At 45.0% G+C, this 19,876-nt stretch overlaps 2 protein-coding genes across 5 annotated transcripts; one reads left to right on the forward strand and one right to left on the reverse strand.

The window, feature by feature from the left end:
* Positions 1-707: 707 nt before the first annotated feature.
* On the reverse strand, positions 708-6,756 carry LIG4 (DNA ligase 4). Of its 3 annotated transcripts, none has more exons than XM_054974608.1 (2): positions 6,674-6,756; positions 708-3,693 (listed from the first exon to the last, which is right to left on the reverse strand). In XM_054974608.1, exon 2 carries the CDS (start codon positions 3,677-3,679, stop codon positions 947-949), a length of 2,733 nt encoding a protein of 910 aa, XP_054830583.1. In that variant the 5' UTR covers positions 3,680-3,693; positions 6,674-6,756; the 3' UTR covers positions 708-946. The 3 variants fall into 3 exon arrangements, with proteins under 3 accessions (XP_054830583.1, XP_054830436.1, XP_054830509.1); XM_054974461.1 differs by having other exon boundaries at positions 708-3,696; positions 6,674-6,730; XM_054974534.1 differs by having other exon boundaries at positions 708-3,696; positions 6,556-6,674.
* A 208-nt stretch (positions 6,757-6,964) lies between these two features.
* On the forward strand, positions 6,965-19,860 carry ABHD13 (abhydrolase domain containing 13). Of its 2 annotated transcripts, none has more exons than XM_054983432.1 (2): positions 6,965-7,081; positions 18,648-19,860. In XM_054983432.1, exon 2 carries the CDS (start codon positions 18,680-18,682, stop codon positions 19,694-19,696), a length of 1,017 nt encoding a protein of 338 aa, XP_054839407.1. In that variant the 5' UTR covers positions 6,965-7,081; positions 18,648-18,679; the 3' UTR covers positions 19,697-19,860. The 2 variants fall into 2 exon arrangements, with proteins under 2 accessions (XP_054839407.1, XP_054839487.1); XM_054983512.1 differs by lacking the exon at positions 6,965-7,081 and adding an exon at positions 10,766-10,817.
* Positions 19,861-19,876: the final 16 nt, after the last annotated feature.

Consider the following 19,876-nt stretch of genomic DNA (forward strand, 5'->3'; position numbering starts at 1 on the left):
CTTTTGTTTAAACTCAAATTCAGATTATAACCCCAAAAGCCCCCTTGCTGAGACACCATAGTGGTTTCTTGGTACATTTAGGGTTATGATGACATTCTAGATCCTCCTGCAGCTATATAGAGAAAAATGTTTAAACAGAGCCACAAAACACCCCTCAGCACAAAGATCCATTCATTCATATTTTAAAAGGTACACAAATAATTGTAAGTAGGCAATAATCAAATGTTTTTGAATAGTTCTACATTGCATAAACAAGCATAAAATGAGCATTGGCCTAATTTATTTTAAAAGACTGCAATGTATTGGTTTTTTAAAATGCATGACTAACAGGCCACAGCAGACTATATGGTGACTGCCCGAAGATGCAACGTAAGCACAGTAAAATCTTGCTATAATAGACTGCTATTTGCCCCAGGGCAGTTATATCATCAGAAAACTTTATGAGATAGAGTTATTTACCCTTCTTAAACAGTTTCAGAACGATTAACTGCTTGTTGCTGTAATACTTGGATTTAAAAGACAAAATAACGCTGCCTCTTGGCCTCAGCGGGATTAAATTGCTTGAAACTCACACTCCAGGTTAACTTGCCCTTAGATGGAATTCTTCTAAGCAGCCGAGAAATATTTTAGCTACTAACAGTGCAATTCTAAACACAGTTACTCCAGTCTAAGCCCACTGAAATCAATGGGCTTAGACTGGAGTAACTCTTAGGATTGCACTGTAAGTAAAAGAAGTGCCAGTCTAGATTGAATTGAGAGGAAACCATAAACGAAGGCAACCCTTTTCCTTTTAGCAGCATGATTCCCTCTATCCATGCTTTTCTTTCATTCCCAGCCTTACTCTTTACCATAAATTTAAAAGAGATGAAGCATTAAGAAGCGCTTCGCTGAATTCTCTTGCATTAGATGCATCGAGTATCTCCTGCCCTGCTAAATAAAATCTGATTTAAATTAAGTAAGCCTCTTCGTTTTGTAATTCCCCAGCCTTTACAGAATCCTTCACCCACTGTTCAGATAGAATTTTAAACTTCCTTTTAAACGTCCGTCTGACTGCCTTTATATCCTTTACACGGCCATGATCCTCCCCAATGATGACATGGGATACCCCTTCCTCCAGCCGAGAGGCGACTCTTGCTCCATGAAAGCGAAGCATCAGCGCTCCAGTTAACAGTCTTGTCCGATTCACTTTATGTCTCAGATCGCTCTCTTCATCAGAGAGGTCCAGGTAAACGGTGTACTGCCTGAACATACTGAGCGGAGAGCAGTCCCAGGAATACCGTTCTTCTGTGTCAGCAATCACATCCCAAGAGATCTCCTCCTTTAAATGACTCATCCTTGAGAACAACTCCTTTAACTGGACTGCGTCAATATCAGCAGCGTAACTATCGCCATACTGGTCGTACTTGCAGGCAAAGTGTTGCTTTGTTTCAGAGGACATATGAATCATGAAAACTGGCTGCCATGGCACAAATGCCCGTTTTTCAAAGCACTGCAAAAGCCACTCGGCTCTCACAACATCATGCTTGTTAGAAGAAATAATATTTTTCACTCGGATGTTCTCTGTCCCTACAACTACACAGTATGTGTCTGGACCAGGGTTTTGTACTACGCTACCGCCAAACTCTGCTATTTTGCTTTCTAGTTCATTTTTTGAACAGCTTTCTGTCCCAGTCATAACACAAAACTCAACATCTTCAAATATGCTGGAAAGTTTGCTTACATTAGAAAGATCGGGGGCTTTAAAATGATCCATTACTCCAATTATTTTTTTAACCTTTGGCACCGTTTTACGTTTTTTAACTTGTGGCTCCTCGTGATCAATATCAAAATGCTTCGTAGCTAGCTTCCCTGAAGCCTTACCTCTGAGCTGCTCTAAAAGGTCAAGAGTCATGCATTCATACCATTCTTTATCCTCTCTTATCTTCTCAATTCGAGGGAAACGCAACGTACAGTCAGTTTTGTACATATCGCTACTAACAATCTCAGCCGCTTTCACCTGAACAATGACTGAATTACAAGGTTCAATATAGACCTCGGGCTTCTCAGTCCCACACAAGATGTTACCAGGAGGATCCTTCTTACGATATGGTTTCCAGTGTTTGGCTAATTTCAAGCCAAGATCATACAGCTCCTTCATAGTGTAGCCAGAACCAATGCGACAAACGGAATGAAATACAGATGGTTTTTCACCAGGTGGAGGAATCTCAGCAACTGCACATAGAAAATGGGACATCATGCCACCACGGAGGCCTTTTCCCCAGTAGCCCCCAACAATTAAAAGGTCTAGTTCATCCATCAGCCCACTGACATATTCTGGTTTGATCTTCAGCCATCCTTCTCCACGTTTATCGGGCTTGTAAACTGACATGGGATCTTTGACCACAATTCCTTCTTCCCTGTTATCTATAGCTTCATTTAGAGCATCTATCACTTCTTTCCGGGCATTAGCTTGGCGTTTAAGGACAACCTGTATACGGCCTGTTATTGGTGTAAAGATCTTATTCAGTATCTCATATCTTTTGCTCAATATCTCATGACCCAACTTCTGGCTGTTCAGCATTAGAACATCAAACACGCAGAAGCAGGTCTGCAATTCAGAATCATCCACCATTCTTTTGATATCAAATTTGTTTCCTTTCTGCATGAAGGATTGTGTTGTGGGGTTGTAGGCCATCATTTCGCCATCCAGAATGCAGTTCTGGACATTCTCGTGAAAAACATTATGAACAAACGGCGTCAATGAACCTTCAAGGGGAGATGCACCAAACTGCTGAGTATAATCATATCCATTTCGTGAAAAATACTTGTATACATCCCCATCTTTGTGCATCTGTATTCGCTCGCCATCCAACTTGGTTTCTATATAGAAACTCTGATGGTTCATTTGTTTTTCAATTTGTTGTATATCGGCAATTGCAGCAAGCATCGGTTTAAAAGCAGAGAACAGCGAAATGGAAACATCGCTAAGAGACACAGACGGATCGTGCAACTGTTTGCAAACCTTCTCCAGGTCGGTTGTAACACTGAACAACTCTGCAGCATCAGGATGGAAGATGGAAAATAAGGTTTGTTGGCTGACACCGAGTTTCAAATCCTTTATGATCATTCTAATCAGCCACTTCTGTTCAAGAGCTGAGCTCTGAGTTATTAACTGCAGAAGAGACTTCTTGACCAAATCTTTCCTTTTAGCAGCATTATTGGTAGAAACTGAATCTAGTAGAACGTTCACTTGTTGTACGGTTAATAGACCTTGCTTGATGCATCTTGGCTTCAGCACAAAATAGGCAGTCACAGCAAAATCCCCAGCATCTCCCCGTGAGCCAGCAGGTGTTCGATAATTTAAAAGTTTTAAAGCATCTTTTCCCTCTTTGGGTAAGTTTAGTATTTCAATGTAGAGCTTTGCAAGCATAGTTTCTTTAATTCCATAAGCCATCCTCTCTCTTTCCAACTGCGGAAGAATAAGCCTCATTGCAGGATAAAAAGAATCGGTCACATCTTTTTCATTTTTATGAAGGGCATCATGAAATTTCCTCCAGGAATCTAAAAAATCTTTGAAGTACTTTGTTTTCTCTGGCCGGGATTTACATTTCTGGATCTGTTCTAAAGTTGAGCAGAGATCTGTAAAAGGAACTTGTGACGCCACAGTCACCTGTGAATGGGAAGCAGGGATGGAAGACATCGTGGTCCCCTCTTCTGCTGTAAGAACAAAATGATAAAAAGTATGTCAGCCTTTCATTTTTATTCAGTGATATTCTCCCAGCAGTTGACAACTTTTTCTTGAATTGTAGCATAAGAATAAAGTCCCGCTGTATTCAACAGAGCTTAGTGGTGAAGAGTGCCCTCAAGTCATAACTGCCTTATGGTGACCCCTGGTGGGGTTTTCATGGCAAGAGACTAACAGAGGTGGCTTCCCATTGCTTGCCTCTGCAACCCTGGTCTTCATTGGAGGTCTCCTATTCAATTACTAAGCAAGGCCGTCCCTGTTTAACTTCTGAGATCTGACGAGACGAACCAGATCAGAGCATTCAACAGAGCTTATTCTCCAATAAATGTGAAATACATTTTTGTCTTAGAGTGCAATAGTAAGCAGAGTTACACTCAGCTATTGAAGTCACGAAGGCTCCATGTTTAAAACAAACCAAATTTTCATTGTTATTGTTCTGCCATGGTAGTGCATAAAAAGTCAGCCTTCCAACTTTGGAACTAGCTGTGTTGTGCTCAGCCACATGCAGCCTCAATCCTATGCAGGGCTCATTTCGAGAGGGAACGCGCAGGAACGCAGTTGCGGCAGTTCCCCAAAGAGGTCACATGTCAGGTGGCCCCGCCCACCTGACTCTCGGCCATTTTGGGCCCGTTTTGGCCTGGACTGGGGCCGAAACGGCCTGGATTGGTTCTCTGGCAGGTGGTGGATCACTTTCCCACTCAGCAGCGGCCTGATCCTGACCATTTTGGGCCCCTTTTCAGCCATTTTCAGCCCCTTTTTGCCATTTTGGGCCCAATTTCAGCCCTGAATGGCCAGGATTGGGTCCAAAACAGCCAGAAAAGGTGATGTCAGGGTGTGTGGCATATGCAAATTAGTTATGCTAATGACGCACTTCTGGTGATGGCAAGGGGTGTGGCATATGCTAATGAGTTATGCTAAAGAGTTCCTCCAGCTCTTTTTCTACGAAATGACCCCTGATCCTATGTATGTTTACTTGGAAATAAATCCCATCAATATTAATGGGATGTACTGCCAAGTGAGTGTATATAGCATTGCAGCCATAGCCCCAGATTACACTCTAAGCAGAGCTACTCCGGTCTAATGGGCTTAGACTGAAGTAGCTCTTCTTAGGATTGCACTGTGAGTCTCATATAACAATAACTGCACTTATATACCACTCTTCTAGACAGATTAGTTCCCCACTCAGAGCGGTGAACAAAGTCAGTGTTATCGTTATCCCTGCAATGCAGCTGGGGAGCTGGGGCTGAGGGGGGTGGCTCACCCAAGGCCCCGTTGAGCTCATGGCAGTAGTGGGATTTGAACGCCCACAGCAGTTATTTGCAACCCAATCACTTAAACATTATGCTACAGAACACTGCTTGAAATTTGTAGGCTAGTACAGAGGGGGTGCCAACCATATAAGAAGACTAAATAATTAATAAGCAGTCATAACAGTGCCCCGCTGTATTGCAACTGTATGCTATTCTGCCTGCTCACTGTTTTCTCGCTTTCATTTGCCTCAACTCCTACATCTCCACACTGCAAACAAATATGAAATTAAAATGAGCATAAGAGATGATTTTTGCAATATAACTATTCTAATCTGTTTCTGGTAGCTTACACATAACAATATGCACATTATAAAACCGTTCCTTTAAAACCCCTCCAAAATCATGAAAAATGCAACCACAGAACAAACTTTTTAAAAAATTACATTAAAAATATCAGTAAACCATATTAAACATTGGAAGCCTGTGTGATCGATAGATCGATAAATCTTGACACTGCTTTCTAGAGCCTGTTGTGGTTCTATATTCTTATCAGTGAATTCAAAAAACCTTAAAAGCTGACAATCACATATAAGGAAAACTTCATGAACAGAATAGGTCTCAGGCTGTAAACGAGGGAGCAGACAAGTTAACTGCAGCAGCAGCCCTGAGGAAAGATGATTGATCCTAAATGGCTTAGGTGGAATTGTGGTGTCTGAAGGACTGACTGCTTACTTTGTTCTTCACTGAAGGTGCTTGGTGACTAGGGGAAGTTTTTTTTTAAAAAGACAAAAATATTTTTTTAAAAAAGGCTTCCAATTTTCTTTGCACAATTACAAAATTATCTCTTGCTGTCTTTTTTCTATTGTCTATTTTTTAAATCATTGAACCCCAAAATCATAAATTCATTTCTATCTTTTTCATGCAAAAAGTCTATGAGAGGTTTCTGTGGAGGAAAGAGTAGTGTCAAAGAGGGGATCGTATAGCATCACATCCCTGCTCTTTCCCAAACTCTGTCCTCTCCAAGGCACTGTCCCCAAATCTCCAGGAATTTCCCAACCCAGACAGCAAACCTACTTATTTTCTAGTTTTCTCACTAACACTGAGACCCTATCAGATCAGCTAGCGTTAATGACAAGAGAGTCTATGAGTGAGTCCAAAGTCAGTCATGTGTCTCCCAGGTCCTAGTGCAACACCCTAACCACTATACCACACCAGCTTTTTGATAGCTAGGGGAGAAAGATAGAACAATGGGCTGGGAAATTCCTGGAGATTTGGGAGTGGTGCATAAGGAGGGCAGAGTCTGGGGAAGGGAGGGACCTACCTTACCAACCGGTGGTTGCTGGAGATCTCCTGGAATGACAACTGATCTCCAGGGTACAGAGATCAGTTTCCCTGGAGGAAATGAGTATTCTACATCTGTTGAGGTTCCTCCTCAAAAACCACCTCCCCACGCTCCATCTCAAATCTCCAGGAATTTCCCAACCTGGAGTTGGCATAGATTCCCTCCTCCATTTCCTCCAGGGGAACTGATCTGTGTCATCTGAAGAGCAGTTGTAATTCTGGGAGAACTCCAAGCCCTACCTGCAAAATGGGAGCTCTGGGATAAGAAAACAGCCGTTCCCCCGGGGCCCTGGGATGAACGCCACAGAGGGAAGAAAAGCCACGCAAGCACCAAACCCTCCACATTCTTCCTCCCTACCTTGAGGGGCTTCGACTAGACCGGTCTAAAGCACTGCTTCCGGGTCAAAAACCTCACAGTGACCAATGAGGGTCCTGAGCCTTTCTACACCGCTAGGTAAGGCAGGGACGGCTGCGCATGCGCACTCCTCTCTGTTGGCCATAATCCCGTCCGCTCCTGTGGTGTTCCTTTCGGGCTGTTAGGCGCCTTCCCATAGGCTTACAGAGGGCGGTCGACTGTTAAGACGGAGCAGCCTATTGGTTGAATTTATGTTTCGCTTCCTATGTCACCGCGGCGTTGCTGCGGAAGCGCTTCGCCCAAGAGACGGTTGGCGGAAGCGCTTCTGGTCTGAGGGGAGGAAGGAGGCGGCGCGCCGGAGAACATCGCCCCGGTGAGGGGAGCCGAGGTGGCCGGTTGGAGAACGATGAGGTCGGTGGAGCGGGAGGCGCGGCGTGGTCAGCCCCAGCAGTGCGCGGGAAAGGGACGCGGCTGCCCCGGGGGGAGGGAGGCAGGGAGGCAGGGAAGAGCTGGCTTTCCTCCCTCGCCGCCCGAGGAGGTTTTCTCGGGTGAGGCTGGAGAAGCCGACTCGGTCTCCCCTTTCCAGGCTCAGGCAGTGCTGGGTCGCCGAATCCGGGCTCCTGTGGAGCCTTCGCGGGGCTTTTTCCCAGCCCCGAATCTCCGCCTCCGCTCCCTAATGAGGCTTACTCCCGAGTAAGCATAGATGGTACCTTATATTGGCAATGGTAACTCTAGGAAGAGGCTGGTTCCAGAGTCTACTTCGGTACCGCTCGTGATGGGGGGAAAAAACCTGACAAGCTACCTGCCTAAAAATTTCTTTTTTAAAAAAGTGATTCCCCCCCCCCCGCCTTATTGTCTCATTAAAGCTGTCACGTCAGCGGACCCGCCTGTTGTGGGCCTACGGATTGTGGTTTGTGAGCTTTGTTGTCTTTTCGGGTGGGCTTCGTGTTTATCCTGCTGTTGGTAGCAGACAAACGACAGACGCTGTTCTGGTTTGAAACGGCAAGATTTGGGTCCAGTAGTACCTTAGATTTCCAGAGTATGAACTTTTCAGAGTCAAAGCTTCCTTTTTTTTCCTGAAGTGGATAAAAATAACAGTTAATATGTTTTAAACATCAAAAGTGTAATCTGAATTACATGTGTAGATTTTGAAGGATTCTCTGGTGGTGTCCTTCAAGGGCTTTAATGCACCTATGCATGTACTTTTGATACAGTTTTTTCAAAATTAGCAACCATGATTATTAATACCTGTTTTGTGTTTAGCGACGCTGTATGAGATTCATTGCCCCTTTTTTCTGTTCTGTGGAGACGGTTCTTGTCCTGCAACTTTGAATGCTGAGTGAACATTATACTACAAGAATGAAAAATTGCCCTTTTCCCTAGGTTATTCATAGGTTTATAGATCACTTTTAAGTTCTCCCCCAGCAATCTTTTTGCTTAGTTAAAAATCACTGTTTATCTTTTCATTATAAAAGAAGGTGCTTAATCATTTTGGCAGCTCTTTTTATCTGTTCTTGATGAAAATTATTTTTTTGAGATAGGATAACCTGAACTTGTACAATGTACTGTCGAAGGCTTTCATGGCCGGAGAATGATGGTTGTTGTGGGTTTTCTGGGCTGTATTGCCGTGGTCTTGGCATTGTAGTTCCTGACCTTTCGCCAGTAGCTGTGGCTGGCATCTTCAGAGGTGTGACACTGAGAGATCTCTGTCTTTTGGTGCTACACCTCTGAAGATGCCAGCCACAGCTGCTGGCGAAACGTCAGGAACTACAATGCCAAGACCATGGCAATACAGCCCGGAAAACCCACAATAACCACCTGAACTTGTACACATTATTTCAAATGTGATACAAGTCTATGTGATAACACAATATTGCCAGTTCCTTTCCTAATAATTTTTAAAATCAAGCTTGCTCTTGCAGTTACAGTGCACAGTGGACGTCTTTGGTGAGTCTTCCTCAACAATGTGGTGATCTCTTTATTGGGAGGGAATTGGTGTGCTGCCGCTCCATTTCACCTGAGTTCTGGGAAAGATGAGAAAGTACTTTGTGGTTGCCATGTACTTCTGAAGTGTTTCTCACTTAAACTGTCAATCCAGCTGTCCATAGTGAAGCATAGTTATGTCGCAGAGTTTGACCAAAGCAGGCAGCATAGTGTCCTGTGACAGGCCATGGTCATCTTAGGGTACCTTGTTTGATCACTGGGTAGCCTTACTTGAATCCTTAGAAAGCATCTGTGTTAACACTATTATAAAGCTTCTGTTCCTAATATTTTTCAGACAGAAGAATAATCAAGTTACAGTTTGGAATAACAAACATTGCCTTGCCTTTCCTGACTGAGAGTGTGATGTGATTACCCCCTCCAGTCATTAGGATATGTATGACTTATTGAAGACTGTTTTTGTCTAATAAAAAACTTGTTTGATTTTGTTGTACTTATTTTATTAGAAGCTAGTGTTCTGCTTGCAAGTATGCCACTGATCTTTTGGGGATGGCACCTTTTTGAAAAATGAACCCAAAACTGCTTTTGCTTGTTCTTCATAATAGAAAATGGCAGGTTGGGTATATCTGTAAAAAATATACAAATATGAAAAACAAGCAAATGTTAAATAAACATTCTTTTTTAAAACAGCAGAGACTTATACTGTTCTAGGTTTTGGAAGTATCCTTTACTTATTGTAAACACTCACTAGTGTGACTTGAGAGGTGAAACTCCAGGTAGTTCTAGGGGGCTTGTAATATTTTTAAGTGCCAGAATTGTCAACCAGTTGGTTCAACCAGTTTCTCCAAGTGTCATCTGGACTCGTTTTGGCCAAAATTAATTGCTTGGCGAACTTTTACCAATGTAAAATCAAAAAGAGTCTAGTAGCACCTTTAAGACTAACCAATTTTATTGTAGCATAAGCTTTTATTGTAGCATAAGCTATTGAAAGCTTATGCTACAATAAAATTGGTTAGTCTTAAAGGTGCTACTGGACTCTTTTTGATTTTGCTACCACAGACTAACACGGCTAACTCCTCTGCATCTTTTACCCATGTAGTTTGCTCTTGGTCTAAGAACCAATTAAGGGTGATTACTGTAGTTTTTTCATAGGGACACACATGAGCTGTGGCTCTTTAAAGATGGATTTCTGGAGGTGTATGGTTCTGTGAGCCACAGCTCACTTTTCACAATCTCTTACAGCCAAAACAAATAGAGCTTTGTCTCACCTTCGACTCTAACATGGCTACCCCTATAGTAGCCATGTCAAATGATACTTGATCGTTTCAGCCCCCTTTTCGGGGAGGAGGTGGACAGGATTCTCCAGGTGGTGCGGCCTACCACATGCCCCCTGGACCCATGTCCGTTGTGGCTGGTAAAAGCCAGTGCCGACGGACTACGGGATTCCTTGGAGGCGATTGTAAACTTGTCCTTACGCTCTGGAGGTTTTCCTAGGGTGTTAAAGGAGGCTGTGGTACGGCCTCTTTTGAAGAAACCATCATTAGATCCTACCGACCCACTCAGTTACCCCCCGGTCTTGAACCTCCTGTTTCTGGTAAGGTGGTTGAGTGGGCAGCAGAGAAACAACAGCAGAGTTTCCAGAAGGAGACCTCGGCCCTAGATCCCTTCCAGTCCGGTTTCCACCCAGGACATGGGGTGGAGACACTGCTGGTCACCCTCACAGACGATCTCCGCAGGCATCTGGATCGGGGCAGATCGGCTCTGCTGATTTTATTGGCTCTTTCAGCAGTGTTCGATATGGTCAACAACGATCTTTTGACCCACCACCTCGCCGATGTGGGGATTCAGGGAGCAGCGCTGCAGTGGCTAGTCTCCTTTCTCCATGATCGGGGACAGAGGGTGGTGCTAGGAGACAGGCTATTGTCCCGTAGGCCTCTAGTATGTGGTGTGCCGCAGGGAGCGATACTCTCTCCATTATTAGGTGCATATATCTATATGCACCCCCTCACCCAGTTGGTGTGGAGTTTCAGGCTTGGGTGTCACCAATATGCAGATGACACCCAGCTTTATCTGTTGTTTGACGGACGGGCTGGATCAGCCCTGGATGTCCTGGAGTGTGCTTTTGAAGCCGTAGCTGGATGGTTGAGACAAAGTCGGCTGAAACTGAACCCTATGAAGACGGAGATCATGTACATGAGTCGTGGAAGTATGGATTCAGGACCCCGGCTTCCTATGCTCGATGGGGCAGTGCTCACATTGGCTCCGAGAGTTAGGAGCCTGGGGGTGATTCTTGATTCCTCCCTGACAATGGAGGATCAGATTACTACGGTTGCCAGGTCTTCTTTTTACTGTCTTTGACAAGCCAGGCAACTTGCCCCCTATCTGTCGTCCCGCGACTTGACTACAGTGGTCACCTCTAGGTTGGACTACTGCAATGCACTCTATGCTGGGCTTCCCCTGAACCTGATTCGGCAGTTACAGCTGATACAGAATGCAGCGGCGCGGGTTATTGCCAGAACACTGATATGGGGGCGTACAACACCGGTATTGTGCCAGCTGCATTGGTTACCGGTGGAGTACCGAATCAGGTTCAAGGTTTTGATACTAACCTATAAAGCCCTATGTGGACTGGGACTGACGTATCTGCAGGACCGCCTCTCCCCATATGAGCCCCAGAGGACTCTTTGCTCAAGTGATAAACATCTATTAAAGATCCCTGGCCCTAGGGAGGCCCGCCTGGCATCGACCAAGGCCAGAGCTTTTTCGGTCCTGGCCCCAGCCTGGTGGAACGCTCTGTCTTATGAGACCAGGGCCCGGCAAGATTTGTTAGCATTTTGCCAGGTCTGCAAGACAGAGCTGTTCCGCTAGGCATATGGTTGCTGCTAGGCGGTCCCCCCCCCCCCGCAGTTGGGTGGGATAAACTATATGCCCTCCCGTCCAATGTCACCTTCCATCTCTCACATATTTTGCTGGTAAAAATGCTTTATAGATGGTGAAAGGTGAGCGTCTAAATTATGTGCTGCTATGTTTCTTGTTTTTTATATTTATGTAGATGTAGTATTTTTAAATGATGGTACGTAGTATTTTATGTTTTTAATGGTAGCAATGGTTGAATTGTGCAATGTGTTTTTAAGCTTTGTTGTGATCCGCCCTGAGCCCGCTGGTGTGGGGAGGACAGACTAAATTAAATTAAATTAGGGAGTCCCCATGGACTGCCACTGTGCCTGTCAGCACCTTTCCTGACACCAGCCAGGTGTTTTTAGAAAATGGTCAGGGACAGATTTTAGTTGTTTATATTTATGTTACAACGCCGACAATGGCTTTATATGATATACTTAACCAGTGCAAATAGCAGAGTGATATTCTAAAAACATGGTGAGTCTGAAACACGATTGAGTTGCAAGAGCTAAAATTCTTAATGCTACTAACAAGAACATCTCTTGAGTCCAGTAGCATCTTAAGGACAAAAGTTCAGGATATGAACTTTTGAAAGTCAAAGCTCCCTTCATCAGATACTTGGAGTGGAGAAAAGTCAGAGACTTACCATCCAGGCAGAGGGTGGGAAGAGTATTGCAGATTAGAGCGTCAGGAAGCTAGCTAAAATATATGTTGTAATTCTCTTGGTAGAGCATGGGTGCGAAGTGTAGAAAATTAGCATCTCTGATACGAGAAAAATCTGATGTCCTGATTCAATCCTGGGGGGTCCATTGTTCCAAATTTGCAAATAAACCCAATTTCATTACATTGTCACTTTCCTTTGAAATTTCTCTGCATGAGAACTGCTACTCTTAGGTCAGTGACAGAATGTCCTGTCAAATTAAAATGTTCTCCCACCAGTTTTTGAATGTTGAGACTTTTGATACCAGATTTTTGGTCCATTTATTCTTTAGTGAAGGAAATGACCTGTCTGTCCAGTATAAAAAGTTGAAGGGCATTGCTGACACGTGATGGCATAGGTAATGTTGGAAGACAAGCAAGTGAATGAGTCTGAGACTGTACAGCTGGTGTTGTTAGGTCCAATAATTGTGTTGTTGGAGTGAATATGGGGACAGAGTTGGCACCTCAGTTCATTGTAGGCTTTGGTCCCAGAGTTAGTTTCCTTGTTGGGAGATAGGTTGTTGTGAGCAAGGAGTTGTTCAAGGTTGCGGGGGAAGAGGGGCTGTCTGGGCAAGAAGAAGTTTGCCTCCCGGTGCCTGTGAGGAGCAGTATCATGGTCCAACATAGATTGCAGCTCATTAATGATGTGTTGAGCTCAAACCAGTTCTTGGTGTTGAATGGAAGATACTCGCTTGTATAAGCAATTTAGGAAGTTGATATTTAGCTATGACTACATCAGCTGTTTCTTTCCTTTGTGCTAGCATCTACTAACAAGTGTTTGTTCCTCCAGCACCTGTCTTGTCTTTTGTAGGTTGCCAATTAGTATTTATGCTCAAGTTTAGAAAGTTCAGTGGGTGGCTGAATCAGTTCAGGAGAGATTATATGGTTGCTTTGAATGAGCCTTACGCTCCTTTCCAGCACGCAAAATTAAATCCCTTTGTAATGTTTGGTTATACAGGACTTAAGGCATCATCGTAGCAAGTTGAAGTGATTATAAAGTAGTGATGAGGGTTTTCCAGAAAAACTTGAATTGGAAAATATTCAGACCTCCTAAACAAAGTGTGATTTAAAATTTTAAAAGTACTGATGTTAACATTATGCCCCTCATAAGATGCCTCGAAGAAATACTTGAACTTGTATTCAGGAAGGGGGAAAATTCACAAGCGCCTTAAAACTTCAAACAAACTCAAAGCTTTATGTAGAAATTATTTTTATTGGGGTAATATTTGTAAAAATGAAAAATGCAAAGACAACATAGCTTGCACTTCCCTTAAATTTGTGTAAAATTAAGAAAAAAAGAAAGCAAAGGTGCTGTGAACTGTTGACGTGCTGCTTTTAGCACATTCAAAGATGTCCTGTGGACATGGCTGTCCACTCATCTGTTTCAACGGAATTTAACTCTTCCATGGAAGTCATTGGGGTACCTCAGTTTCACTGTCGCTCTCTGTAGCATTGTTCGCGTTATTTGTTAGTTCCATTTCAGATTGTGGTTACAACATCCCTTCTGGGTGAAAGGAGACTTACAAATAAGAACGGTACCTTTGGTTGTGGTTTACCTTGCAGAGACACTTGGGGGTAAATTTATAACTTGATTTTATTTGGATTAATATTTGTCGGTGGAAAACCTTTCTAAGCCGTGGCTCCAACCTAGTATAGGCAGAAATTACTAGTTTAGTGAACTAAAGGTCAGTTAACATTGCCCCCCCACCCCATCTAGGTCCCAGACCCCTGGCCACCGGAATTTCTCCTTAACACTATAAAAACTTTTCATGGACCAGCAGTTACAGAATCTGTCCTTGGAGGATTTAGATGAGATGAATAGAGAAGAGTCAGAGGTTGGAGAAGGTACACAGCCCTCTAGTGTCTTGTCCACAGGCGGGTTTTCAAAGTTAGATATTCTCGGTTGCCCAGTGACTGGCTAGGTAGGTGAGAAATGCAGTGCTTAGTCTGCAGCTGCTATTGGCTGGACTGATGGCTGGACTGAAAAAATTCTACTTCTGAGACGGGTCATTGGGCGTCTAGATCCTTTGTTTTGTTTGCAGGCTTGATTGGCTACTGTTAGTCAACTAACTCTTGTTGAGTTTTTAAGAAGGGGCGGAAATTTGTCTTGCCTAGTGTTTCAATAGTAGAAATTAGTGACTTCTATTTGAACATAGTGAAGGGTTGGATTGCACAGAGGATTTCTGCGCATAGAAGGGACTTCTGTCCGTCAAGTGTGACTTCTTTGCCTCCACCTCCTCATGTTGAGGTCCAGAATACCCCCTGTAATGCTGCACTTGGGTAAACGGGGTCCCCCAGGAATAGCAAGAGAACAGAATTGGTGAAAATTGCCCCCCTCTGCCCATGGAAATCTTCTGTGGGATCCAGTTCAGTGTTTCTAGTTGAGAGTAATTTAATTGTTTCAAGTTTTTCTTTTCAGGACTAGTAAATCCCACTTTGGGGCAGTAGTTCTTCAGAGGACCGAACCATAGGTATTTCAGAGTCTTGTAAGCCAGCATTCCATTTCTGGGTTCCTGGATGACCAGTGGTCTGTAATGTTTCTCTTACAGCGTTGTCTCTATCTGAGCTCAGCTGTGAACATTTTTTCTATGGGGTATTATCTGCTTATAATGTTTGTGGCTAAGAGCCCCGTGGCGCAGAGTGGTAAGCGGCAGTACTGCAGTCAAAGCTCCACTCACAACCTGAGTTTGATCCTGGCGGAAGCTGGGTTCAGGTAGCCGGCTCAAGGTTGACTCAGCCTTCCATCCTTCCGAGGTCGGTAAAACGAATACCCAGTTTCCTGGGGGGTAAAGTGTAGATGACTAGGGAAGGCAATGGCAAACCACCCCGTAAAAAGTCTGCCAAGAAAACGTCGTGATGCGACATCCCCCCATGGGTCAGTAATGACTCGGTGCTTGCACAGGGGACTACCTTTACCTTTACCTTTAATGTTTGTGTCAGCCTTCATCCAATAGCATAATAATATATGGTGGTGGTGGAGAGTGTGATGCCGCAGTCCCCTGTGGACGGGAAGCATCGCAGTCCCCTCTTCTGCTGTAAGAACAAAATGATAAAAAGTATGTCAGCCTTTCATTTCTATTCAGTAATATTCTCCTAGCATTTGACAACTTTTTCTTGAATTGTAGCATAAGAATGAAGTCCTGCTGTATTCAGCAGAGCTTGGTGGTGAAGAGTGCCATCAAGTCATAGCTGACTTATGGCGACCCCTGGTGGAGTTTTCATGGCAAGAGACTAATAGAGGTGGTTTGCCATTGCCTGCCTCTGCAATCCTGGTCTTCGTTGGAGGTCTCCCATCCAATGTTCCCTCTAAGCGGTGCAGTGTTGTGAGCCAGAAATCCAATTTGTGAGCAGCAACTTGCAAGTTGTGAGTGCGCCTTTTCGAAAACCAGAATCCATTTGATTAAAAGACTTTTGATTTAGGTTGTCTGAGGCATTGGTATTGGGTGCCATCGATATGTTGATGACACCCACTTAGGCATGTGGTTCTCAAAAGCTTATGCCTCAATAAAGTTAGTTAATCTTAAAGATGCTACTGGACTCTTTACTATTTTGCAACTACAGACTAACACGGCTAACTCCTCTGGATCTATGGAGAAGAAGAATTGTGCATCATACAGCCCCGCAGTGCACTCACTCTCTGGCTATTCCCTTCTGTGTTTTATATAGAAAGGTGTTGTGAAGCATGCCTGCAAATGGCTCAGACACCATTTCTTTCCATGTGCATCAGTGTATTGCCAGTTTTCTTTGCATTTTGGGCAACATCAGGCAGATGAGCTTCAGTAAGGGTTCCTCTTTGCCCACAAGTAAATCCTAAACAGAATGTGATGGGCAGTCATCCCTCCCTCTACCTCTGCTCTGTCGATTGGCATTTCCTGTCTCTTCTGTGGCCAGGTCTGCAGAAAGAAGGAAGCTGGCTGAAGTTGCAGGGGGAGCACCTATTTAGCTTCCAGCTGAGAGCTGCTCATTGGAACAGCCTAGAACTGGCCTTTAGTCACCCTAGAGGCTTCATGGTTTTAAAACTCTTTCCTTTTCTCTTTGTGAGTTCTGGTCATGGAATCTTTGAAATGAAATCAAGTCATAAAGTGTAAAGTCAGCACTGAAGTCCTGCCTTCTCCTTGCTTGCCATTCTGTTTTATTACACTGTATTGCAATGATCTATTCTCCCCTAAAGATATAAGCAGAATGCCATTGATGTACAAAAATACTGGTAAAACTGAGGCCGCAGCTCCCCACTCCCCATGGAGTAATTTAACTAGAGGACAGCCTGTCTTACCAGCCCGGGTAAAATTTCCAGATTCAGACCCTAGCTCTGTCATGAATTTTCCTTGCCATGCAAGTCTTTGTGACTAGGAAGTCAATTTTTTGGTGGCATGTAAAATAGATTACACACACACAAAAAGAGTATTTCCCTACCTGGAGCTGGCAACCCTAGGAGTGTGAAACACCACCGCCATCTCCTCCTCCTCCTCCAGCACCCGCGCTGGGCCAGAGAGGCTGCTCGGTGGGCTGGTGAGAAATAGCATGGGTGCCTGTCGCTGCCGCCTTTTCCTCCAGCACTGGGCCAGAGAGGATGCTTGGTGGGCTGGCGAAAGGCCTTGGGGATGCCCACCGTGGCTCCTCTTCCATACCCAGCAACGGGCCTGGGTAAGGCCGCGTGGATGCCTGCTGCAGCCTCTTTTCTCTGAGAGGCCTGGGAAAGGCCGTGCGGGTGCCTGCCACAGCTCTTCCCCCAGAGCCTGGCGAGGGGCTGGGAAAAGGCCGTGCGGGTGCCCACCATGGGTCTTCTTCCAGAGCCTGGCAATGGGCCTGGGAAAGGCTGCTCGGGCTCCTGCCTTGGCTCTTCCCCTAGGGCCCGGTGAGGGGCCAGGGAAAGGCTGTGCAGGCGGCTGCTGCGGTGTCTCCTCCAGAGCCTTGCGAGGGGCTGGGGAAAGGACGCGTGGGCGCCTTCCGTGGCTCTTTCCCCCAAGTCTGGCGGGGGACTGGGGAAAGGCTGCGCGGGCGCCTGCTGCGGTGCCTCCTCCAGAGCCTTGCGAGGGGCTGGGGAAAGGATGTGTGGGCGCCTTCCGCGGCTCTTTCCCCCAAGCCTGGCTGTGGGGCTGGGGAAAGGCCACGCAGGCGTCTGTTGCAGTGCCTCCTCCAGAGCCTTGCGAGGGGCTGGGGAAAGGACGCGCGGGCGCCTTCCGCGGCTCTTTCCCCCAAGCCTGGGGGGGGGGGCTGGGGAAAGGACGCATGGGTGCCTGCTGCGGTGCCTCCTCCAGAGCCCAGCAAGGGGCTTTGGAAAGGCTGCACAGGCACCTGCTGTGGCTCCTCCTCCAGCGCCCAGTGCCTTCCGTGCGCTGAGGCTTCTCAGCTCTGAGTTGTGACAATTCTTGCGCCATAGCGCAGGAGCTCACGTTCGCAGGAACCCTGCTCCCATCCAATTATTAACCAAGGCCGACCCTGTTTAGCTTCTGCGATCTGATGAGATCAGGCTCACCTGGGCTATCCAGGTCAGGGCATAATAATATATATGTGTCTTGAAATGCTTTAAATGGCACTACACATTTATATGCTTTTCCAGTTGTGTATCTTCTGGATAAGCTTCTTGTAGCCGGCCATTTTGCCACTGGTTGGTGGTTATTAACACTTGCAAGAAAGAAATGCTAACCGGTGATTTTCTGGACACCCCCATGTATTTCTGCAACTTGAAAGTCAATGTGGGTTTTTTTTAAAAATCATTTTACAGCCAGAATGGCAAGTCTGAGACAAAGCAGCACAGACAGCCCCCAAAGCACAAAGAGAACTTTTGTCCTTGGTAGGTTTTAGATACTCCATGCAGAGGCCGCCTGCACTTTCTACATGACGAATACCTGGAAATAGTACCAGTTTGATGTCAGCTAAATGTATCTGTTTGAATTAAAGCTTTGGCATCATCGCAAAGGTGCTTTTTTGGGTAGATCTCTCATCCTTTCACTGGTTCAGATGTCCAAACTATTTTCCAATTTGTTTTTTTTTTTATGGGGAGGGGGGAGTTCTGGGTATTTCCCCCCCATGCACAGTACATATGTGGGCAGATGGCGCAACTAAATTTGCAGCATTATTTAGCAAATTAACTATTTCTAATTATACTTGCCTGGCGTTGGAATTTTACCCCGACTATACATATGTTGGCTCCTTGTACGTGCATGGTAGTATAGGTGAAACCTGAGAGCTGGGAAGGGAAGGGCTGAATCTCTTTCCCCTGTCACCCCCACACTTGGTTCCACTTACAAAAGGGAAAAAAGAGTACTTATAACTGTTAACATTGCTGTCAGTGACAGAATTGAGCATGTTAATGCATACTGATATATTAAGGGAATGTAAAAATGCTTCATTGTGCTCAAAGGTCTATAAACAACCATTTTATGCAAACTTAAAGAGGCCTTTTCAAAGATCATCTCAAATGTATCTTCTTTTTCAGGATTCATATGGACTGAAGATTAGTTGACTACTATGATGGAAAGATCATGGATGTTTTGGACTTCCGTTGAAAAGTGGCTGCTTGCCTTAGCATCGTGGTCCTGGGGTCTCTGCCGTATTTCTCTCTTACCTCTGATTGTAACTTTTCACCTCTACGGAGGCATGATATTACCTCTGCTAATATTTTTGTCCATAGCAGGTATACTGTATAAGTTCCAGGATGCGCTGCTTTACTTCCCCGAGCAACCCTCTTCGTCGCGGCTTTATGTCCCCATGCCTACTGGTATCCCGCATGAAAACATCTTCATCAGAACCAAAGACGGCCTGCTGCTCAATCTGATTCTTCTTCGATTCACGGGGGACAATTCCGCCTTTTCGCCCACTGTCATCTACTTTCACGGGAATGCGGGAAACGTCGGCCACAGGCTGCCAAATGCTTTGCTGATGCTGGTGAATCTGAAGATAAACCTGCTGCTGGTTGACTATCGAGGCTACGGGAGAAGTGAAGGGGAGGCCAGCGAAGAAGGCATCTATTTAGATTCCGAGGCTGTGCTAGACTACGTGATGACTCGATCTGACCTTGATAAGACGAAGATTTTCCTCTTTGGCCGTTCCTTGGGGGGAGCTGTTGCCATCCACTTGGCATCTGAGAACTCTCATAGGATTTCTGCCATCATGGTGGAGAACACGTTCCTCAGCATCCCGCACATGGCCGGCACGCTCTTTTCTTTCTTCCCAATGAGATACCTTCCTCTGTGGTGCTATAAAAACAAGTTCCTGTCCTACAGAAAAATCTCCCAGTGCAGAACGCCTTCCCTTTTCATCTCTGGGCTCTCTGACCAGCTGATCCCCCCAGTTATGATGAAGCAACTCTATGAACTTTCCCCTGCCCGGACTAAAAGATTGGCCATATTTCCAGATGGCACTCACAATGACACTTGGCAGTGCCAAGGCTATTTCACGGCACTTGAACAGTTTATTAAAGAGGTGATGAAGAGTCACTCTCCTGAAGAAATGACAAAAATGTCATCTAATGTAACGATAATATAACTATGATTCCAGTTTGTCTTTCTGAGAAAACTGCACTGTCCCTGGGTTTGTGGAAGGTGGTGAAAGGGTGTCCTTTTTAAAATGTGTATTATGTCTATACCTATCTAAAGATGAAATTAAACACGGAGACGTCTATAATAAACGTACGCCCCAGGTAGTTTTTACACTCGGCTGCCAATG

The sequence above is a fragment of the Eublepharis macularius genome, chromosome 1 (genome assembly GCF_028583425.1).
Source record: "Eublepharis macularius isolate TG4126 chromosome 1, MPM_Emac_v1.0, whole genome shotgun sequence".
Classification (NCBI taxonomy): Eukaryota; Metazoa; Chordata; class Lepidosauria; order Squamata; family Eublepharidae; genus Eublepharis; species Eublepharis macularius.